This window comes from Hippichthys cyanospilos, chromosome 14, assembly GCF_059441005.1.
Source record: "Hippichthys cyanospilos isolate Australia breed blue-spotted pipefish chromosome 14, RoL_Hcya_1.0, whole genome shotgun sequence".
Lineage (NCBI taxonomy): Eukaryota > Metazoa > Chordata > Actinopteri > Syngnathiformes > Syngnathidae > Hippichthys > Hippichthys cyanospilos.
In genome coordinates this window covers 19272501-19297500 of record NC_142382.1, presented here as the reverse complement: position 1 = coordinate 19297500, position 25000 = coordinate 19272501, and the positions used below count along the sequence as shown (strand labels likewise).

The following is a 25000-nucleotide window of genomic DNA, read 5'->3' as shown; positions in this document are numbered from 1 at the left end:
TGTCAAAGTCCAGGCCCGTGGCTGGATCCTTTCTGCAAGGTTTTCTATGGTCCGCTGGACGATACTGATTTAATACTAAAACCCACAATGCAACAGTGACACGTCTGAGCGCGAGGCAGCTTCTTTTTAGTAGTCATCATGTCATTAGCGAGGATAACAGCACAAGTGAACCTTCAGATACCAATCAAAAATGGCAAAATCGAAGATGGACGCTAAAAACTGGGGGTTTCTAACAACGTGGGAGTTGGATTACATCTTCATGGAGGTTACTGGAAAACCCATGTGTCTCCTGTGTGGTCTGAGTGTGTCGGTAATGAAACCATATAATCTGAAAACACAGGGACAAAAACAAGAAAATGGACATGAAATACAGGCTACCGAAGGTGAAAGGATTATAACGAGGTCAAATAACTTGATTGGCTCTGTTCAGGAAAGCTAAATTAAAAAGTGAGACTGCTGTCACGGCAGAAGAGCTGCAAAATCAGCCTCGCCATATACAGATGGAGATTTTATTACAAACTTTTTTCTTAGTGTTTCTGACAGTTTGCTCAGACAAAAAGCAACTTTCTTTAAATGTGAGCCTGAGCGGAAAACACTGCTGAACGCGTCCCACTGAAGGGCTGTGATAAAGGGAAAAGATTTCATTGCATATTGCCAGCTGTGGATGAGAGCACAAAATGTCTGACAAACTACCCCTGGAAGTTAGTAAATAAATTCCCACCAATGTATTTTTTAATTAGGTTTTAAAAGTATTTCATTTCAGTGACTGATAGAAAATTGCTGATTTATTTATTTATTAGAAGAAAATTTACACTTCTTTGGGTATTTGAGAAAATATACTGATGGTGGCTAGGTTTTCAGTAGATTCATTCGACCAGGGAGTCTGAAACCGTGTGGAGTCAGGGACCCCTTTTGGAAAGCAAATTTTCCAAGACCCCCTTTGCAAATGTTTTTTCAAACAAATCGAAAAGAAACATTTAAGACCCTTTCATTCACCAACAGATACAATTTGACAACAAATGTAGTTGTTACTTTTCAGCTCTACTGTAGTTTAGAAAATAAAAATTGCAAATTGCAAGCCTCCTTACAACAAACAAAGTCAATTTCCGCCATTAAAAAAAAAAAAAAAAAAAAAACTAAAATATATATGTTCTTATTAATAACCCAAATTATTTTACGAATCCCCTGCAGTCAGGCCATGGACCCCCAGGGTTCCACTGATCCCACTTTGATAACCACAGCACTAGCCTACGTGCAGTTTTTTTCTTTTTTTAAAATAAACATTTGAACAGTCCAGCCCGTGACTTGTAGCTAACTTGTGAGTTGTACCCCCCCCACCCCCCCCGGTTCTGACAATATCGTTCTGACAAGTCCTTTTTATCTGCTCGGGTTGGACCGATACTGAGAGCACCACAACGAGCAAGAATTTTCAGAGATGGGTCAAGGAAGTAAAATAACATTGAGGGTGTTTCTAGTGTGTAATTAACATTGTAACGTAATTACAATTTCCAATCTAAAGCCAAATAAAATTGGTCCCCTTTAAACAGGTGTTAAGTTCCTGAATAAGAATAATATTCAGAGCCATATTATATAGTGTTTTTTTTTCCTTTTTTATATTCATCAATCATCTTCAGACTTTGACAGGAAGTTGCTTGTGAGATTTACAGTCCATTTTCAAAGTGCCACACAGTAGGACTGCTCAATTAATCGAACTTTAATTGCGTTCACGATATTGGCTGCCACGATTAATTAAGATGATCCTTTTAAATTAATATTTTAAAAGCCGGCTAAAGTTAATGTCAAATCAAGCACTTTGTCATACTACCACTGAGGTGCAAACGCAAGACTTCATTAAGCTTAAGAAATACCAAGCGAGCAAATCCTACAAAAAGAGCTGCAGCAAGGCTTGGTCTATGCTTGACGCATCAAGTATAAATGATGTCATTATGATGTTGTTTTGGCGGCAACTACCCTTCGTGCGGCGTCCTTGTGGCCTGATTTTCCGCAATGCGTACCTTCCGGAATTTCTTTACCACATGGAAAACATGGCGAATGAATGATTACTTATGGAAGTTTGCTGGTACAAACACCTGATTCAGCTGAAAAAGACTACTATCTAAATACCTTAAACAACTCCTGGTGAGCAAGCAAACTGGGGAGAAATGAAGAGTCTGTTTAGTAAAACGCTTGGAAGAATTTCGATCGTTTAAATCTACTAGGATTCTCTACCTCTGTTACAGTCAAGCATAAACCAAGCCTTAGCAGCAGCCTGAACTGAGAGAGGGGGACGCGATGACAATGCTAAAGTTGGCTGCACTGCGCGCTCCAGTGAATTCAGCTTTCAATTCCACCTCAAAAGCCCTTAGATGGCAATGTTTCCCACATGTTTACATGACAAACGCCTCTGCTTTTCACATCCTAATACATTATTTACCACTGTGCAATGGCATTGAGTTTCTCACCTGATTCCTAATATATAGTGTGCTAGCTGTGAATTGATACCCATTTTGAAAAATTTGATTGGCAAAAAATATGAATAAATTCTGTTTTTTAATGACCGAAAATGACATTTTGACTGCTAATTGATCAAAATTTGCTTAATAGTAAACAATGTGTTTGGTTCTAAGTAGGCTTCATTTTTTTCATCAGTTTGCACACAGCAAGTTAGCTGTGTTGCCCTGTGTGCCAAGTTGAAGTGCATTTGTTTTAATTATTAATTTAATTATATATTTTAGTTTATTATAATTATTATTTGTAAGTATTAAGCCGTGACGCCTTGTTTATATACTGCTTGTTTAAAAAAGGGCAATAAATAGACATGTTTCACCAAGCATGATGAATAATCGTGATGAATAATCGTGATTTCAATATTGACCAAAGTGATCATGATTATTATTTTGGACTAGGGCTGCACAATTAATAGAATTTTAATCGCGGTCACGATATTGGCTGCCACAATTAATCAAGATTATAATCGGCGATACAGTTGACCCCTGGGTTACGGCGTCCCTGGCTTACGTTGTTTTGTTTTTTTTTGTTTTTTTTAATGTTGCGTTGTGAAATACTGTGTTATTTCGTCCCCTCTTAAAGGCCTTTTCCCTGCTTTGCAACAAAAACAACTGTCATGACCATTAGGGTTGGCTGTATTTGTGTTGTTTTGTCTCCATCTGCAGGCATTTGATTATAAGCCGCAACCCACTACATTTTAGAGGAGAACCGATTTTGTACATACACAAGCCACACCTGCATACAAGCCGCATGTGCCCACATTAAAACATGTAAACATATTTACAAAGAAAGACGGTACACAGAGAGAGTTTTCAAAGTTTTAATAATATAACTTAACAATAATAATATAACTTTCTTCCCAAACGGTGCCTGTGACAGGGCAGTAAAACGGTGGCAACATGGTAGCAACACGCTAGCAACGTGGTAGCAACACGCTAGCAACGTGGTAGCAACACGCTAGCAGCATGGTAGCAACACGCTAGTAACACAGTATAACAGGTCTGGTAAAACAGGTCTGGTAAAAGAACATACTGGTAAAAATCACGGTAATCCGTCTTCATCTTCCTCCTTTGAACTGAAGCCTGTGACAGGGCAGTAAAATGGTAGCAACACGGTAGCGGCATGGTAGCAACACGCTAGTAACACAATATAACAGGTCTGGTAAAACAGGTCTGGTAAAAGAACATACTGGTAAAAATCACGGCAAGCCGTCTTCATCTTCCTTCCTTTGAACTGAAGCCATCAAAGTCATCTTCCTCAGTGTCGGAATGAAACTGTTATATAGACGTCGTCACACACTCCCTCAGCCTCTCTCTCGCTGTCACGAGAGAAAAGAAGACCGGCTTTTCGGAAGCCGTTGGTGATGGTGATTTTTTTTATGCTCCCCCATGCTGTCAGGATCCACTTGTGAAAAAGTTGCCTTTCGCATGCGGCCAGTTTTAGTGAAAGATTTCTCGCCGCTGGTCATCCAATTCTCCCATTCAACACGGAGCGCCACTTTAAATGCACGATTCACACTAATGTCAAGCGGCTGCAAATACTTCGTTGTGCCCCCAGGAATCACAGCTGGAATGGAGTTTGTCCTGCGTCATATGCCTTTCTTTTTGCATTTTCCATGATGAGGGTATGTTCACGCTAATTTAATTTATGCACAAGACAGGAAGTTGCAGTCTTCCTCGACGCATATATTCCAACGGTCTTAATCTTACCTTTTCTACTCGAGCGCCCCTAGCGGCCGTTAGAAAAATTACACAAATTGGCCGCATCACTGAATAAGCCGCAGGGTTGAAAGTTTTGGAAAAAAGTAGCGGCTTATAGTCCGGAATTTACGGTAATTGCACTTTTTTTCTTTTGCTGTCACTGCCTCCCTGCCACGCATCTTTACAATGCTGGTCTGCTATTGGTCGGCGACTCCTCACAAAGATGCTAGTCTGCTATTGGTCGGCCTCACTCGTTTCAAAATGGCGGAATGGTAAAGCTTTGTTCTATCGCAAATAGTTACAAAACCGTATTTATAGTGCATTTTACTGCTTAATTCAAACTTGAATGGGTTAGCCATGGGTCCCAAGATTGCTAGTGATGTTAAAGAGAGAAGGAAGGAGAGGATTTATATGGAAACGAGGCTGAAGATAATCAAGAAATACGAAGCTAGCCTATCCTAGGCTACCCTTACGAGAGAATATGGGCTTAACCAGCGCCACTCAAAGGTAAATAAATCCTTTCTATATTTTTTATATATGATGTTTTCTGATTGTATGCATGTATGTTATATATACCTAGCATTTCCTATACTATTTTGGTACCAATTTTTAATATATATGTACAATTTTGATGTTTTTACCTGCGGTTCAAAATGCATTAGCTATTTAACATAGGTTTGGATTGCCTGCCATATGGTGAATTCGCCTTACGAGCCCAACTGCGGAACGGTTTGATCTCGTAACACGGGGGCCCAATGTATCAACATTTAAAATGCCGTCTACGTAGTACATGTCAAATTAAGCAGTTTCAGTCATCCTACCACCAGGGGGCAAACACAAGGTTAAGATTTTATTAAGCTTAAGAAATAGCAAGCGATCAAATCCTGTAAGAAGCTTGGTTTATGCTTGACGCATTCCGTGAGTTCAGCACGACTCTACGCGTCAAAATGACGCATTTTCGGCAACCACGCGCCTTCGCGTGGTGCCCGCACTGGCCAAATCTTCCGCAACGCATACCTTCTGGAGTTTCTTTGACGCGCATAAGCATCAGGCAGGAAATATCGCGGACGAATTATTGCTTATAAAAGGTCGGAATTAAATACCGTAAACAACATGCACACTGAGGTGAAGTGTCTGATTTAAAAACAAAAAAACAAAAAACAAAAGAAAAGGCTTGGAAGAATTTCCATCGTTTGAATGTACTAGTGTTGTTTGTATGTTCTCCATTTACTGCCACCAGTATGGAAGAATATCGGCTGACTGTGGAGGAAAGCGACACCGAGTATAAAGTGCTGCAAAACGCATCCCGGCAAGATTCCGCGCGTCTTCTTTCATGCATCAAGAGTGGGACGCGATGACAACGCTAAAGTTGGTTTCGCGGACGCGTTCCTGAGAGTTCAGATTTCGATTCCACCTTAAAAGCCTTTAGATGACAATGTTTCCCACATGTTTGCATGACCAACGCCTCCTCTCTTCTCACCCGCCTAATATATCGTACTAATCAATTGTCGATTTAGACCCATTTTGAAAAATCCGATTAGCAAAAAATTGGAATAAATTAAATTTGAAATGACCAAAAATGACATTTTGACTGCTAAGTCCATACCCATTTCGAATGATTCTGGTACTGTTTAGCAGCCTCCCATCAGCATCAGAGTGAAATGGCGTTGAGTTTATCACCTGATTCCTAATATATACCTAGCTAGCTGTCAAAGTAGACCAATTTTGGAAAATCCGACTTAAAAAATTTGGAATAAATTGGATTTGAAATGGCCAAAAATGTAATTTTGACTGCTAAGTCCATACTCACAAGAAGTGATTCTGGTACTTTTGTACTGTTTTTTTTTTTTTTTTTTTTTTTTTTCTTGAAAAAAAACTTTAAGGCTGTTGTAGGTGTTGTTACAGGTCTGTTGTCCTACATGTTTGGTTCTAAGTTGGCTTAATTTTTTTTATTGGTTTGCACTGAGCAAGTAAGTTACCTGTTTTGCCCTTTGTGTTAAGTTTTTGCCATAAATGTTATATAATTGATCTATTTTAGTATTTTTTTTATATTATAGTGGGCCCCAGTGTTACGAGATTAATTCATTCCACGGTTGGGCTCATTAGGCAAATTCACCGAATGGCGGGCAATCCAAAACTATGTTAAATTGCTAATGCGTTTAGAACCCCATGTAAAAATTGGTCATACATATTAAAAATTGTACATACATATTAAAAATTGGTACCAAAATAGTATAGTAAGTGCTATGTATATATAATATACACTTATACAATCAAAAAATATCATAAATACAAAATATAGAAAGGATTGGAGGAGACGCCAAGCAATAGCAGACCAGCATTGTATTGAGGCGTTGCATGGAGGCATTGATGGCAACAGAAAATAAGTGTGATTATACTTAAAAACGCCTGCAGATGGAAACAAAACACAAATGCAGCCGACCCACTAGGGTCATGACAGTTGTTTTTGTTGCAAAGCGGGGAAAATACCTTTAACAGGGGACAAAAAAATTCAATATTCCGCATCGCAAGATGAAAAAAACTTGATGAAAAAGCCAAGGACACTGTAACCTGGGGGTCAACTGTATTATAATGTTTAAGTATCAACCCTTGAAGCCTTGTTTATATATACTGCTTGTTTAAAAAAAAATGCAATAAATACATGTGTTTGACTAAACATGATGAATAACCGTGATTTCAATATTGACCAAAATAATAGTGATTATTATTTTGGCCATAATCGTGCAGCCCTATTTGACATAATCGTGCAGCTCTACCACAAGGTGATGTGTGAAAAAAGTCTTTCTTTTTTCCATGTTTCGGATTTCTGACAAGCGTTTCTCACTTTTGGTTTTCTGTCTCAACCTAACAGTTTGATTTCATTGCATTCCTAGTTTGTACAGTACATTTCCAATAACATTAACTCCAAAACTGTAACGCTTTTAAACTATCCCCCCTTAAACAGGTGTTAAAACATTGAACAAGAACTATATATTCAATGATATCATATGCAGTTTTATTTTCATCAATCATCCGATCTTTAATGATTTTCTACAAATCTCCTATAATCTACTCACATTGCCAAATCGTTACGCCCATTTGGAAAACACTGCGATTGAGGACCTCATCAGAAAATAGGAGCTAGCTATTCTGTTTTGAACAAAGTAATGTTCACATTAAAGCCATAAAAGCTGTTATAAAAGCCAGCCACTGATTATTGCAAACAGTTCGTGTTACAGTACAGTATTTTGCTAAAAACCTATTTTGAGTCACTGTCATTCTTTATGCAATTTGAAATTAAAAGATTCAAATTAATAGTACAATATACAGTAATTCCTCGCTGTATCGCGGGTTCACTGCTTCACAGATTTTTTACAGTGTGGATATATATTTTTTACAGCGTATTGTGCTCTGAATTCTGAATAGCTCAGGGGCTTTACTGATGTCTCGAAATAAAATATCGACGCTGTACTGTATTGTTTTTCTACTTCAATTTATTACAAAAGGCAAGAGAATCCAAAATTGCTTTCGTCTCCTGTGTCTCTCCTCTAACTGCAGTGTGCAAATGTGCTAGTAAGCACATTGATTGACAGCTTGGTCTCTGGGAGCCGATCATGTGACTTGTAGGCGTGCTGAGAGCAAACGCACACACGATGTAGACACAGACAGCAATGGAGAAATGTGCAGCTTTGGAAATCTGACTTTTACCTAGATTTCTTTTGTAATAAATTGAAATTTCAAGTGTCTTGTTATAATATAAGAGGCTTCACTTTAATTCGATGTCCGGGCATATCCGTTTATAAAAATCTTCTTGCTCAGAAAAAAAAGAGTGTAAACAATTACTCATAAAAAACAAAAAAAAAACTGGCCCTCTAGAGGTTTCCTTTTCCAATAACGCTTGGCACTGAAAGAGTTGATAAAATATTCATTAATACAATACATTAGGTATCTTGTTACATTCAGTACATCAACTAGTAATGCAACCTGGACACACCGTCAGTGATGATACCTGGTATCTCAGAGCATCATACACTCTCCTCCAGGCGACCCAGCATGGGTTGATCAGACCCCAGCTTGTGTTCAGGATGTGCTACCCTATCCGCGGATCTCCTATCCTGATCCACAGCCACCGAGAGGCAACATGGTGGCTCCGTAGCTTCCTTAATGGCCCTTCTTTTCCTGGCCCCTGTGATGCCCAGCATGCTGTACACCCTGCAGAGGGACTGGTCTGCAAACCCTCTGCATCCCACCTCAAAGGGCTCGCATTTTGCTCACCACCCATTGAGCCGACACTCCTCCACCAGCTCCTGGTACTTAATTCTCTTCCTCTCATTGGGTTCCTCGATGCGATCTTCCCACGGGACGGTGAGCTCCAGGAACACGACCTTTCTCGGAGGTCGCTGACGTCAGCACCACGTCTGGCCTTAGTGATGTTTTATCCACATTCTCTGGGAACTTTAGTTGTTTCCCCAGATCAACTTTCAGCTCACAGTCTTTTGCCGTTGCGAGCAGGCCAGCGGAAGAGGTCCTGACAGCAACTGGTGGTTCTTTTCCACCTCTGACCAAGGCAATGGTTTTTCTCACCGGGCAGAGGCTCTTGCAGTGGGCGATTCCACTGCAGATGGTGTTTGCTATCGCCTTGAGGACCATGGCGTCATGGAGGTCATGGCGCCAGCGGAACCGCCCCTCACTCAAGCCCCTCGGACAGCAGCTCCAGAGTCCCTTTCTTCCGGCACAGAGCGCAAGCTGGCGGATCCACCTTCCCCCAACAGAATAGATTAGACGGGCTCGGCACTACATCATAGACAGCTTGGATTGGGAATTTTATGCACTGGGGCTCGGCTTTCCACAGCTCAGTCCAGGTGACTTTGTGCTCTGCCGCCTGCTCCCATCTCGTCCAGGCTCCTTGCTGCTGCATACCAACCATTCTGCTGGCTTGCTCTTCTTCAGCTGCTGCTCGCACCTCCTCCTGGAGCAGTGTTGTCCTTTTGTCCTGTATTCGTATCCTTTCCCTTTGATCTGTCGTAACGTGACTTTGCACTGCTCCCCAGGCCTGTTCTTCTCTGCGCCAGCGTCCCCACCAGAGCCCTGTGCCGCAGCTGTGGTTCGGCGGCTTCCACAGCCGCTGCAGCCCTCCATTTCCGCCCTGTTCTGACGTCAATCCCCGCTAGAGAAACTTTTGGGTCACATGATTCTCTGTATTGCAGCACCCTCTAGTACGGTTCACCTTGAATTCCTCATTCAAGCTGCTGACGGGGAGCTTCAGCTTGTTGTTTTTACCGTACAGCGCGATGCTAGTCAGACTTCGAGGAAGACCAAGCCACTTCCAAAGGAACCTGCCGTCTCTCCTCTCAAAGCATTCAACTGTGGAGATTGGGCTGCTTTGTCTTTTCAGGCTGCAGTCGAACATTTTCCCCAGGCTCTTCACTGGTTTGTCGGTGATGGATAGCATTTTGGTGCTGCTTCACACTTGGCACTTGGTAATAGTCCAGAATGAGGTCTCTGAACTTCAATCAATCAATCAATCAAATTTTATTTATATAGCCCTAAATCACCAAAGTCTCAAAGGGCTTCACAGAATGAAAAGAGGTCATACAGAGACATCTTTTCAATGTAAGGTACACAACAGCATCCCCTGTCAAAGCTCCCAGAAGGGGAAGGAAAAACTCAAAAACCCCAATTTGGGGAAAATCAGAAACCTCCAGAAGGGACCACAGGTGGGAGGAGCCCCCTTCCAGGCCCACAGGTTGAAGTGGATGCTGCATGTACCGAACACAGAAACAATATAAATTACAGAAAACATACTGAACTTGTCTGGGAGATGGTGCCGATGAAGTGCCTCTTCGAACAGCTTGTGAGGTATGGACCCATAAGTGTTTGTAAGGTCCAACCACTGCACAACTAAATCTCCTTTATTCTCTCTGGCTTCCTTTATCAGCTGGATGACTACTTTACTGTGTTCCAGGCACCCTGCTATCTTCGGGATTCCTCCTTTCTGGACTGAGGTGTTGTTATAGGAGTTCCTCAAAAGGTAGTCTGTCAGGCGCCTGGCAACAATGTTGAAGAATAGTTTCCCTTCAACACTGAGCAGGGAGATGGTTCGAAATTGCTCGATGATTTTAAAACTCTTCCTCCTTCCGAATCAATACTCCTTCTGCAAATCGCCATTGTTCGGTGACCTTTCCCCTTCTCCAGATCACCCCAGCAGCTGTTTTGTAAACACACATGGATTTGCTAGAAAGGCAGTGTGCTTTCTGGCTCTTTCCTCCCTCCTCCTCCGATGCCACTCTGCCCTCCTCAAGTTCATGAGCTTCTTATGGAGAAGTTTGCAGCTCTGTCAGAGGCCCCCTCTCCTCTTCACTTGCCTCCTGAAACCGCCGCCTCAGCGCCTTTAGCTCATTCAGCTCCTGCCTTATTCGCCCGGTTGCTTTTGGTAAAAGGTGGTTTTGCCACCTTCGCCTCCTCCAGGCCAAATCTTTCAGCTGCTGGGCTGATGATGATGATGATCATGGTCTGGAGACGTCGATCGGCTTCCCCCTTAGCTGTTGCCTCTAAGATAGAATTGGTGTCCTCATCAAACTGGCGCCACTCCTGCTCCTTGTTAGCTTGGGGCCATTTAACCCGAAGGTGTTCTGGTGGTCTGTTTGTGTGTTCCCTGTGCACTGTGACACCTGCACACATCCCATCTTGGTCTGGTGGAGCTTTAGACCACGTGGCACACTTTGCCACAAAAGCATTCTGTACTTGTCATCGTATTTCTATTGCGTGATTTCGTCGTTCTTTGGTCCATCCGAGGGTGATGCTCATCCTCCCTCCCTCTTAGGGATCCCTAGGGGTATTTTTCAGTAAGTCAATCTGTAACTTTATTGTGGGTTCTTCCTCCTGGTAGAGAGGAATGTGCAGGATTGGGCTGCTGTCCCTTACTGCCCTAGTGACGTCTCTCCAGCTGCTGCCACTCTATTCTTGGTAGTCAACTAGTCTTCTCCTGACAGTCAATGGCTACACCAGACAGAAGCTAGGAACATACATCAACTCGTGATGCAACCTGGACACATCATCAGTGATGATACCAGGTTCCTTCAGGTGACCCAGCCAGGGTTGATCATACCCCAGCTAGTGTCCAGGAAGTGAAATCCATCAGCATAACTCAATCACATGCCAAACTATTAAAACCTTGAGAATTAAATAGGTAATATTTTTTATACATTTTAAATGATTAAATTGCTAAAGGGCTAACTTTTTTCTTCTACTCTTGCTGAATAAAGCCAGTTGTGCAGTAAGTTAAATGGTAAATGGACTTTCACTTATATGTATACCGCTTTTCTACCTTGGGTACTCGAAGCGCTTTAAACAAACTAGTCATTTACCTACTGATGACGCAGCATCAGGAGCAACTGGGGCTTCAGTGTCTTGCTCAAGGACACTTCGACATGGTCTTGATGGTCAAGGGATCGAACCCACAGCCTCTCAGCTGGGAGACAACCAATCTACCACTGGGCCATGCCACCCAGTTAACCCTTAGATGCATAAGTGGGTCAAAAATGACCCGGTGAGGTTGTTTTCTTGGAATATCTTTGTAATGAAAAATTATTTCATCTTCCAGGTATTCCTCAAAAGGGATGTTTTTGATATAATTCCATTCACATATTTGACTGACCTTTTATACATTTTAAGAAATTGTAGTTTATTGTTTATTGTAGTTAATTGTACTCCCCTAAGTTTCCATAAGTGGGTCAAAAATGACCCACATTCATTTTCTATGGAATCCAATGGGAACCTTTGATTCTTATCAACTGTGGCTGTCAGGAATAAATAAACTGTGGACCACACAGACTATATCAGAAGTGTCACCCCTCAGGAAGATTATTTTACACAGCAAGAGCTGATACGTGTAAGTATTATCTTCATACAATATTGTATGTATGTCTTTCATGAGTGTTGTAATTATTGTTTATCAAAAACTAGCCTACATTATAACTTGCTAACACTAGCTAGGGTTAGGGTTAGGGTTAGGGATAACCCTATTCCTAAAAGAAAGTTACCCAGAACAGCAATAAAAAATGTGATCCATTGTGTGTGTTTGTTTGTATGTGTGTTTGTGTGTATGTATATGTGTAACTGTCCAGTCATTGTCAGTTCCTTTCTCTTTTCCCATTTTTGCCTTCTTGTTTCATGACTGTATGCAGTTCAGACAAATGACCTGTTTCTGTCTGTGATCATTGCACACAGGTACATTGAGTGCTACTTGATGTAGGGTTAGGGTCAGGGAACCCCTAACCCTAACTAAGATAACTAACATTACTATATGTATTGTGTGTGTGTGCGTGTGTGCCCACACGTGTGTGAGGGAGAGTATTTATGTATATAGCTACATATTGATCTATTGAAAATGTGGTAACGAGTCCGAGGCAGAAGTGTGGTTCCAATATTTTATTGTACTTACTTAAAACAATAATTAAAAATAGTGGGAATATTTAAATAAGGCTGGAACGTCCTTATCCGGCGCACTGGAGAGGCGAGGCGCTTCCAATCAATTAAAACCACCACCTAGTGAAACACGCACACCACCACACGCACACGCACACTGGTGGACACAATCACAAAAAATAAAATCACCAACACTAAACTGGAAGCCCTCATCCAGTGACGCCGGAGGTGAGGCTCCAGCCTGTAAAAGACAAATTTAAAAACAAGTAAATAAATAGTTTCCAAGAAGTCAACCAAAATCAACCCAAAATGGGTGTTAAAAGTCCAGTAACCAGATCTCAGTCCGAACTGGGAGAGAGCGCAGGCTCCCGCCCCGGAATCCACGGAGGCGGACGGCTGAGACGTGGGACGCCTCCGGCTGGATCAGGGAGCGGCCGCTCGGACGTGAAGGTCCCGTAAAAACCAGTCAACAAAGCAGCAGCGGCTATGACGCTCAATGTCTGGTCAATGGGGAAGACAGGAAAAGATCACGGGCCATGGGAAGAGACTCACCCATGTTAAGCGGATACTCACGTCAGTGGGGAAGACAAGAACACAGCCGCTAATTCGGCTGTGTTGCCGATCGGACCGCGATTACACAAGGTTTGCTGTGTTGTGCCCCTCAGGGCCTTACTTTTAACAAGAAACCTAAAATCAAGATCCAGATATCAATTCTGCTACGGCTAGTACTAGGCGGCAGCCAACAGACATTACCTTAATTAGCTCGAGAGATGCAAATGGGAGGTACCCCGAAAGTAAGTAGACCTCTGTGCACGCATCGATGAAGGGGCAAGAGTCTGGCTGTGTTTTTTAGCGGGGCCTTAATTGTAAATTGGCCACCGCTGTGAGGTGCAGGGTACAAGTTCTGCCACCAGGAGGCAGCTCTAGCACCTCATGCCACAAAAATATGACTCATTCAAGGTGTCATGGCTGCTAGATACACAGTTGAAAAGGTCCTACAGATGCTGGATGATGAAGAGGCAGTAAAAGGGTTGGACTCCGAGTCTGAAATTTCTGATGACGTGGACCCAGACTATTGGGTCCACGTCATCAGAAAGAGGTTGTCAGATCTGCCCAAGTAACAACAATCGTAAAGTCAACAATAAGTGTGGGAAATGCAATGTACCTGTGTGCAATGATCAGAGCCAGAAACAGGTAATTTGTCTGAACTGGATACAGTGATGAGACAAGAAGGCAAAAAAAGTGAAAAAAGAGAGGAACTGTCAATGACTGGACAGTTACACATATACATACACAAAAACACACACACAATGGATGTTCACATTTTTCTATTGCTATTCTGGGTTATTTTCTTTTTCAAACATTTTAAAAAGTTCAAAATAATGATACTTCAAACATGAAATCATTTTTGTGTGGTCCTAAATATGATGCTAAATACTACACAAGTAATTTTTCTTAACCAAAATGACAAAAATTTCATAAAAATGCACTGATTCTAATATGGGTCATTTTTGACCCACTTATGGAAGAGTGTAGGGTTCAGTCATTCGAGCATCTAAGGGTTAAACCCTGGTGAGAAAAATTGCTGGAAACTATTAATTGGAAGGTTTTTTGTGCCATGAATGAGATTTATGAGTATTTTTGCAACCTTTTCTTCCCATGCTGTTAAGTTTGGATACATAGCAAAGATTACTGTTAAGATGAGAATGCTTTGGAATTAGAAGAAGAATAAACGTTTGGTTTTATTTTTTATGTTGCACATGCCCTTTAAATTCTGTGCAAGATTATATACACATATGCGAGAGTGAATTAAATCTTTCATGAGCAGCTTGATTGTTACCAATAACATCCATTGGTCGTCGATGAAAGTAGTTATGACTATGCGCAGAAGAGGACGCCACGTTACACATCAGTAATTTTTGTCTTGCATGCGTACCACATGTGCGCCTCTGGCCATGATCTACATAATTATCTTGCTCGGTATGGAAATATACATTCACATTAGGCATGGGACGAAATACAAATTCCACGAGATGCGATATTGATTCTACGAGAACGCGATATGAGATTTTTGCAAAATTAAAAAAAAAAAAATTGCTAATATAAACTTTCCAATTTCAAAATGATATATTTTCATTGAGGAGGTTCCAAATAACTGTCTAAAGTTTTTCCATATGCTGCTGCAATAAAAAATGATGCAACTGAGTTACACGTGAACAAAATAACACTTCCTTTTCACACACTGCTTCAAGAAAAGTTACAGCTGAACTCTGTCATAGTTGGAAAAAAAAATACATTATGGTTAAAGTGTCAAATATTAAATAAAAAAACATTCATGTGAATAATGTAGTAACCAGCCATCCGGGCTGATATATGTGTGAGTGTGGTTTCTCTAAAACAGAGAAATAAGGCACGATTACCAACTAAACAAAGACATTCATACCAGCCAAACTTAACGTGTACCACCAAGCTCGCTCGCTTAGCGAAGCGCGAGCTAATGCTAACGTTCACTCATAAGCACGATTACGTTTGGAAACAAATTAAAGTAACTCTCACATGGGCTTTGGCTGTGCCTAGAAATTCTGTCCATAAAGGTAATGAACAGAATCTGTGACAGAGGGCAGTCGCTGCGGAGTAAACCTCTCACTGGAAATGAATTTTACTCACTCCCCGCAATACAGACCAAATTCCAACATTGGTGGGACAGGTATTGAACAGCCTATATCAGAGGTTTGGTACCCCGTTCTCCCAAAGGACCCACCACAGAACTCCCTGAGGGACACGGTCGAACGCCTTCTCCAAGTCCACAACAGTTGTTGGGCAAACTCCCAAGCAAACTTGAAAACCCTGCAGGAGGGTGTAGATCTGGCCCACTGTGACACGGCTGGGATGAAAACCACATGCTCCTTCTGAATCTGACATTCATCTTCCTGAACAGAACCTCCTCTCCACTGTGTTTTATCAAAGCATGTATGTATGTCTTTAATTGTAACTCTAAATATATCTTTTTTGTTTTTTGTTTTTTTTTGCATTTTCGCAGCACTACTAATGGCTCTCCGGCTGCTCAAAGTCCCAACTCTGGCAACAGCAGTGTTAGCTTCTCCTGGATTTTACTTCTACAATAGACAACTTGATGTCAATGACCTGAGTTTGATTCGCTTTGGAAGAGCTGCTGCCACTGTAAGATACTGCATTGATTGATTCTATTTTGGAAACAGCACAGTGAAGAAGTTTAAATGTATGCAGGCATATTGTAATCAACATTGCCGTTTATTTAGACAAGGGTTCATTAATTTTTTTCTCATCACTGACGGGTCAACGCTTGAGATTTATTTCCGGAGGAGCAGACAGTTAAACACTTGACAGCTTAATCATTGACGGGGCGGCTAATGGTGAATAAGAAGTACACATAAGATGTGAACTCACCATTCACGCCAAACTAATGGAAGTCCTCAGCTTGTTTCTGTCTTCACACAGATGGGATGTCTGGATTCTTGAAAATACTTTTGAGGCTGCCACCAGTGGCGAGCTCATCTGGTTTGGTAATATAGATAATACAGTGGGCCCCCGGGTTACGAACTTAATCCGTTCAGCGGCTACGCTCGTATCTCGAATTGCTCGTATAGCGGGCAATCCAAACCCATGTTAATTCGTGAATGCGTGCAACGCGCGCCGAAGCCTTAGGTAAAAACGACACACTGTATACATATATTAAAATTGAGTGACATAATCTGCTGTACACTTGCATTATATAATAAATACAATGGATAAATAGCTTTTACCTTTGAAACGGCGAGACTTGAGCTGGGTGTAAGCAGAGGGGGGCAGCGTCCAACGCTCAAAGTTAACACGGCGATAGATATGCTATTGGTCTTACAGTGTTACAGTAACTCTTTCAGTCAGGGTGCAAATCACGCAGATACTAAAACATCATCCTCTTATTTCTTTCTTTACCGCTGCTAGTAATTTTAGAAGCTATGTCTAACAGATAAAGTTTGCAAAGTCTTCACAACATTCCGTTTTTCACTAATTTTCTCTCCTTCCTTCCATCCTGTCCCATCAAGCTAGATAAAGGCGTTCGGCCAATAGCATATCGGCATTTCTGTGATTGACGTGTGACGCCGGCCAATAGCATCTCCGTGAGTGAGACCGGGTGACCTTAATCGACCAATAGCATATTCGCATCTCCGTGACTGACTGATAATTATTCGCACTTTTTTTTTTAAACGGTTGGAATGTATTGACAATTAATTAAAAAAAAAACACACATTTAAACCAATGACAATTCTTTGTCCTGCAATCGGCACATTTAATTTCATGTCAGCTGTTTTTCCCTTTAGCTGTACAAACACTACACTTAAATGGTAATATATTTAGACACCGTGAGTGAGACAGTCAGTGTGACGTTGTAAGACCAATAGCGTTCACGTTACTGCCACAAGTATCTACTGATGATTGACGATGTCGCTACTGTTGATTTTATTGACGCAATTAAACGAGAACATTTCTACATACTCAATGGCCGGCATGTCGAATTGCTCGTAAGGCGAGAGGTATGTTCGTAAGCGGAGGACAAAAATCTCCCTGATCCACGCTCGTAAGGCGAATTGTTCGTAAATCAGGGTGCTCGTAAGCCGGGGGCCGACTGTATATTATAACCTAATGGCAAAGGATCCATTCCTTGTCACTTTGTGGGTCTTTTTGGCTACAATGCAGCGATTAAAGTCTTTACCGCAATGTCATTATTTCTAGTAGGACTCCTGGTATTTATTGCCTGTTAAAAGCTTTCTTTTTCTTCCAAGATGTAAGCTTTTCACCTGTCTTTTGACTTGGCATTTTCCCCATCTGTTTACTTATTTAACTTATTTGTGAGTGAAATTTTGGCACTCAAGTGACTGAAACAAAACAACTCCAAGAGAATCCATCCAATTTTCAAAATAAAAGTTATTTAAAAAAAAAACTTTTGACTCGGATAATACATAAAACGGAAATATTGTAGCTCATTATTTTGGGTGCGGTTCATGCCGCCTGGTACCAGGCTGCTGACCGGTGGTTGGGGAACAATGGTTTGGATACACATAGGTCTCAAACTCCAGTCCTCGGGGGCCGCAATCCTGCATGTTTTTGATTCTTCTCCCTCAAACACACCTGATTTAAATGAGTAAGATAATTTCCTAGATCCTTCCGAGCTTGCTGATGATGTAATCATTTGAATCAGGTGTGCTTGAGAAAGAAGAACTGATAACAGGCAGGATTGTGGCCCTCGTGGACTGGATTTTGAGACCTATGGACTGCAGGGTTGAAACAATTCTGACATAATTGTAGGTTAGAGAAATAAAATAAATAATGCATGAAAGTTTTGTTTTCTGAATGTTAATAAAATGCCTTTATATTGTATTTTGTTTTAAAGATTATGCCAAATATTTAAACTCACTGTATCAATTCATGAGCAACGGCAACAATTTCTTGATGAATGGTATCTTTTAATTGGTGAATAGATTTTGGGTGATTGGGTTATACCTTTTATTTTAAGTAACCCTCGAGCACAGGTGTCAAACTCAAGGCCAAATCCCATTTGCCACATTGTTATGTGGCCAGCAAAATGCTAATTATGACTTTAAGGATCTGTATATTTATTAACATTTTGCAAGTTTTAAAATTTTGGGGAAACAACAAGCACTTTTTTTTTCTTACCATTACCTTGTTTGAACAGGTTTTACTGGCCTCTGATTTCAAAACAGGGTAAATGTGTGATGATCATATTTGAAATTGATATGACATTACAGTCATAACAGCCCTCCAAAAGATTTTAGAAGGACAATCTGTCTCACAATTAAACTGGGTTTGACACCCCTGCCCTAGAGGGTTACCTTGGTTCAAGTCAAGTGATGTGGCAGGCCAACGTATATAACCGTGCAATTAAATCAAATGACCAGGGAACAGTTATCAAAGTCAAGTCAAAGTCAAAGTCAATATTTTTGTCAATTTCTTCACGTGTGCTTAACATACAAATGAATCGAAATTGCGTTTCTCACTATCCTCTGCGTTTTACATGTACAATAACAAAGTGCAGGTGCGCAAGACGAGACAATCCTTAAAACTAGATTCTTATCAATAGTAATGTGCAGTATGTTAGGGCTACTTTGCCTAGTGTTGCTAAACTTAAACTAAAAACGAAAACCAGGTATGGCAAGACATCAATAGCAGCGTATGACAAGACAATCCAACAGTATGAGACAAAGCAAGACAACTCTGATTGTGGTTGTCCCAGCTGTGTGCATTTGAGGTAGTTGTGATAGTTCTAAGTGTAATCGCTAGTGCAATAGAAGTATAATTATAAATAAATATGGCAGCAGCAATCTGCAAATTTTGCAAGTGCATGAGCAAAGTTTGAGCTAAGGTGGGGGGGGAGTACAATGACCTGAACTTTGGAGTGTGGAAGGGGGAAAGAGAGAGAGTTCAGCAGTTTCACGGGTGGGAAGGGGGGAAGAGTTCAGCAGTCTCACGGCCTGGTGGATAAAGCTGTTCCTGAGTCTGGTGGTGCGGGAGCGGAGACTCCTGTACCTCTTTCCGGAGGGCAGGAGGCTGAACAGACTGTGTGCGGGGTGGCTTGTATCGGTGAAGATTGAGATGGCTTTGTGGCTGAGGTGGGTGGTGTACAGGTCTTGCAGGGAGAGGAGTGGAGCACCAATAAGCCTCTCAGCTGTCCGATGCGTTGTAGAGCCTTCCTGTTATAGTCAGTGCAGCTCCGGCCCCACACGTGGGGGGTGTTGGGTGTGGCCTCTCTGGAAGCTGACAACCATCTCTTTGGTCTTGCTGATGTTTAGCAGGAGGTTGTTGTCTTTGCACAATCTGGTCAGAAGCTCCACTTCTCTCCTGTAGTGGGTCTCGTTGCCGTTGGAGATGAGGCCCACCAGTGTTGTGTTGTCAGCAAACTTCACGAGGTGGTTGGAGCTGTGGGATGCTGTTCAGTCATGTATCAATAGGGTGAAGAGGACAATTATGTTTTTGCCAACATGAACCACCTGAGGCCTCTGGCTGAGGAAATCCAACAGCCAGTTGCAGAGTGAGGTTCTGAGGCCCAGTTTGTCTAGTTTGCAGGTGAGTTGTTGTGGTATTATGGTGTTGAACGCTGAGCTGAAGTCTATGAACAGCATTCTTACATATGAGTCTTTCTTGTCCAGGTGGGTGAGTACCGGGTGGAGGGCAGAGCAGATGGCATCATCTGTGGATGGCTTTGCCCTGTAAGCGAACTGGAACGGGTCCAGGCTGGGGGGCAGGATAGATTTTATGTATGACAGGACTAGTTGTTCAAAGCACTTCGTGATGATGGGTTGTCAGTGCCACCGGAGGATCGTCGTTGAAGCAGAATGGGGAGGATTTCTTTGACACAGGTATGATGGTGACAGCTTTGAAGCCTGATGGCACAATGGCTTGCCTCAGGGAGGTGTTAAAGATGTCTGTAAAAACATCTTTCAGCTCCTCTGCACAGTCTTTCAGCACCCTGCCAGGGATGTTGTCTGGACCTGCTGCTTTCCGGGTGTTGATGGCGGAGAGTGTCCTCTTCACGCTGGCAGCAGACAGGCACAGAGGCTCGTCGTGCGAGGGTGGTGGTGTTTTCCGTGGGTGGGTGGTGTTTTGTTCCTCAAAGCGTGCAAAGAAACTGTTTAGGTTGTTGAGCAGAGTGATGTCGCTCTCACAGCTTTGTGGTGCAAGTTTGTAATCTGTGATAGCTTGAATGCCCTGCCATAGGCTGTGTGCATTCTGCCTGTGCTTGAAGTGGGAGATTATTGTATTTGTGTATTCTTGTTTGGTTTTCCTGATGCCACGGGACAGGTTGGCTCTCGTTGTTCTCAGTGCTGATTCATCCCCAGCTTTGAAGGCCTTGTCTCTAGCCCTCGGCAGCCTGTGGACGTTTCTTGTTAGTCATGGCTTCTGATTGACCCGTGTGGTGATCCTCTTGATGTGGGTCACATTTTCCATGCGTTTGGTGATGTAGGATGTCACTGTGTCTGTGTACTCCTCAATATCTGTGTTGTAGGTGGATGCTTCTTTAAAAATTTCCCAGTCTGTTGACTCAAAGCTGTGCTGTAGAACTGAGGTCGCCTCCTGTGGCCACACCCTTACTTCTTTCAGTGCAGGTTATATTTTCACGCTTGCTTTGTATGCAGGCGTTAGCAAAATAGTGAGGTGGTCAGAAGCACCAATGAGGGGAGGGGCGGCTTTGTACGCTCCTTTGTGCTGAGTGTAAACACAGTCCAAAATGTTATGTCCTTTTGTTGCAAAATTGATTTGTTGATGAAACAGTTGATGAAGAACAGTTTTGAGATCAGCATGGTTGAAATCCCCAGCGAGGATGATGAAGCCGTCTGGTTGTGCTGTTTGTTGTTCACTGATAGCCAGGTACAGCTCGTTTAGCGCCACACTTCTGTTGCTGTTGTTAGTTTGGGGGATAAAGGTAGCAACCAGCAGGATTGAACTTATCTCCCTTGGCAAGTAGAAGGAGCGACACTTTACGATCATCAATTCCGCCAGCGGTGAGCAGTGTTTGTATACTACAGTGGCATCCCGGCACCACGCTTCGCGGATGTAAACACACACAACGCCACCGTGCGACTCCCCTTTGTTTTATTACCAAGATTACAAAGGAGATTGTTACAAGTTTCACAATAATACTGTATAAGAAATTGTTTATGTCCGTGTATATGTGATTGTATGGGTTTGTGTATGTGTTTGTGAGTGTATGTGTGTGGATACGTGCCAATAGATGTGAAAGCAATGTATTTTTATGTGATAACATATACACATTGAAACAGTTATTCCATCATTCATCCAATCTGGATTTCAGAAATGTGTCTAGCAATATACAATATTTTTCAGCGTTACCTGCCACTGTAACGTTGCCTTTGAAAAATTATGTAACCGGTAAGTAACACAGTAATGAAATTAAATTTTTTTTGACCAGTCATATTAGAGATTTCATGGCCCTTGTCCTGCATTCTAGAATTAGGTTGAGAGAGTTACTGTGAAACATTTCCATTGGAACACATGGCAGAACTAGGGACATACCCAGAATAGCACTGTAAACTTTGCATCAAATGATAATCTATTAGGGGTTTCATGTCTGTATTTCTCTGAATAATTCAACAAGGCAGTGATTTGCCCCCATTAAAATTGTGTCTACTAATCGGTTTTCCTCACTTTTTTTTTTTTTTTTTATCTGCAGACTGCTGTCATCTGTTACGACTATCTGACTGCTTTCAAATATGTGGAATATGGAACAGAGGATTACTGGGCCCTTAAATCCAAGGTAGATTTACAAGGTAGCATTACAGTGCTAATAAAAAGCCGGTAAAGCAGACTCAGAGACAACCTTTTTCCTAGCGCTCTGAATAACTACAAAACAAGAAGACAATGAAAAATAAAACAGTGGCTTGCGAAATTATTTGCCCCCCTTGAACTTTGTGACCTTTTGCCATATTTCAGGCTTCAAACATAAAGATATAAAACTGTAATATCTTGTGAAGAATCAACAAGTGGGACACAATCATGAAGTGAAACACACTTGTTTTTTATTTTAAACTTTTTTAACAAATAAAAAATGAAAAATTGGGCGTGCAAAATCATTCAGCCCCTTTACTTTCAGTGCAGCAAACTCGGTCCAGAAGTTCAGTGAGGATCTCTGAATGATTCAATGTTGACCTAAATGAATAACTATGATAAATGGAATCCACCTGTGTGTAATCAAGTCTCTGTATAAATGCACCTGCACTGTGACAGTCTCAGAGGTCTATTTAAAGCGCAGAGAGCATCATGAAGAACAAGGAACACACCAGACAGGTTCGAGATACTGTATATATATGTGTGTATATATATGTATATATATGTGTATATATATATGTGTATATGTATATATACACATATATACATATATATACATATATATACACACATATATATATATATATATATATATACATATACATATATATATATATGTGTGTGTGTGTGTGTGTGTGTGTGTGTGTGTATATGTATATGTGTGTGTATATATATATATATATATATATATATATATATATATATATATATATATATGTATATGTGTGTGTGTGTATATATATATATATATATATATATATATGTGTATATATATATATATATATATATATATATATATACAGTCAGCCCCCGGCTTACGAGCACCCTGATTTGCGAACAATTCGCCTTACGAGCGTGGATCAGGGAGATTTTTGTCCTCCGCTTACGAGCAAACCTCTCGCCTTACGAGCATTCCGACAAACCAGCCATTGAGTATGTAGATATGTTCTTGCCTAACTGCGTCCACAAATTCAGCAGTTGCGTCATCTACAATCATTAACAGACACTTGTGGCGGTAACGTGAACGCTATTGGTCTTACAACCTCACACTGACTGTCTCACTCACGGTGTCTAAATATAATTACCATTTAAGTGTAGTGTTTGTACAGCTAAAGGGAAAAACAGCTGACATGAAATTAAATGTGCCGATTGCAGGACAAAGAATTGTCATTGGTTTAAATGTGTGTTTTTTTTTTAATTAATTGTCAATACATTTCAACCGTTTAAAAAAAAGTGCGAATAATTATCAGTCAGTCAAGGAGACGCCAATATGCTATTGGTCGATTAAGGTCACCCGGTCTCACTCACGGAGATGCTATTGGCCGGCGTCACACGTCAATCACAGAAATGCCGATATGCTATTGGCCGAACGCCTTTATCTAGCTTGATGGGACAGGATGGAAGAAAGTAGAGAAAATGAGTGAAAAACGGAATGTTTTGAAGACTTTGCAAACTTTATCTGTTAGACATAGCTTCTAAAATTACTACGGTAAAGGAAGAAATAAGAGGATGATGTTTTAGTATCTCCGTGATTTGCACCCTGACTGAAAGAGTTACTGTAACACTGTAAGAGCAATAGCCTAGCTGCGTTGCCGTATTAACTCAAAACGTTGATCTCTGCACCCTGTTACGGGTGGTATTACGGTGCTGTATAATGGTTGCTTGACAAAACTGCATGTCATGTTAGTAGGCGACCTCCCGGCATGCTTTGGGACAGCGCCATTGTTGCAATTCTGTGAGTTGAAACCAACAGTGAACTGACGCTCGAACAAGCTATAAGTGTGGTGCCTAGTCAATACAACACACACCCTCCCCTCCGCCTCCACTCAGCTCAATTCACGTCGGGAAAAACAGCTGACATGAAATTAAGTGTGCCGATTGCAGGACAAAAAATCGTCACAGGTTTAAATGTGTTTTAATCAATAAGATGTCAATACATTCCAACCGTTTAAAAAAAAAAATGTGAATAATTATCAGTCAGTCAAGGAGACGCCAATATGCTATTGGTCGATTAAGGTCACCCGGTCTCACTCACGGAGATGCTATTGGCCGGCGTCACACGTCAATCACAGAAGTGCCGATATGCTATTGGCCGAACGCCTTTATCTAGCTTGATGGCACAGCTGGTTGGGATGGAAGGAAGTAGAGAAAACCCTGACTGAAAAAGTTACTGTGACACTGTAAGACCAATAGCATATCTGATTTAACGTATTGACTTCGAGCATTCATCTCTGCTCATCTCTGCTAATCTCAGCCCAAGTCACGTCTTTCCAAAGGTAAAAGTCATTTTTCCTTTGTATTTGTTATTTAATGCAACTGTACAGCAGATTATGTCACTCAAAATTAATAAATGTATACAGCGTGATGATTTCACCTAAGGCTTCTGCGCGTTGCACGCATTCACGAATTAACATGGGTTTGGATTGCCCGCTATACGAGCAATTCGAGATACGAGCGTAGCCGCTGAACGGATTAAGTTCGTAACCCGGGGGCCCACTGTATATATGTATATATATATATATATATATATATATATATAATGACTGATCTGCTCTTACCACAGTCCTGTCAGCTATCTAAGGACAACTAACAGTCCTGACCGACTCTCCGTTTAAAGGGTTAAGACGTCCCGTTAGTCCAACACAGCTCTAACGCTGTATCGCCGGGCGACGAACATCTGCGTAAGCCGGTGTCGAAGAAGATACGTTCTGGTGCTCACTGCCTTTAAGTTTTTAAGCGTCTACCCATCTTACTTTAATCCGCCGACTCGTCGAGTAACCGTTGAGACGAGACGGTAGAAAAACCACGCAAATTATATATATGGCAGCTCTTCTTCTAAAAGATCATTTGCACTTGTTAAGACCAGAATAGGGTTTAGCAGTCTTATACGACCACTCGGGTACGTTTGTTTTAACTTCAACCAACTCTGAGTAACTAAACTTTATTCAAGAATGGCACTGCCGATGTAAGGGCAATATCATTAT

At 41.5% G+C, this 25000-nt stretch overlaps 1 protein-coding gene and 1 pseudogene across 7 annotated transcripts in view; one reads left to right on the top strand and one right to left on the bottom strand.

Moving 5' to 3' along the window:
• LOC148413242 (uncharacterized) overlaps nucleotides 1-11710 on the bottom strand; it is a 33994-nt pseudogene extending 22284 nt beyond the window's left edge.
• adck1 (aarF domain containing kinase 1) overlaps nucleotides 1-25000 on the top strand; it is a 117657-nt gene that overhangs the window by 410 nt on the left and 92247 nt on the right. For 6 of the 7 annotated variants that reach the window (XM_088433041.1, XM_088433040.1, XM_088433042.1 and 3 more), the window contains exons 2-3: nucleotides 15676-15815; nucleotides 21862-21945. In XM_088433041.1, coding sequence (XP_088289167.1) covers nucleotides 15684-15815; nucleotides 21862-21945 — 216 coding nt within the window. In that variant the 5' untranslated portion in view covers nucleotides 15676-15683. The remainder of the gene's footprint in view (nucleotides 1-15675; nucleotides 15816-21861; nucleotides 21946-25000) is intronic. The other variant, XM_088433037.1, reaches the window with a different exon arrangement.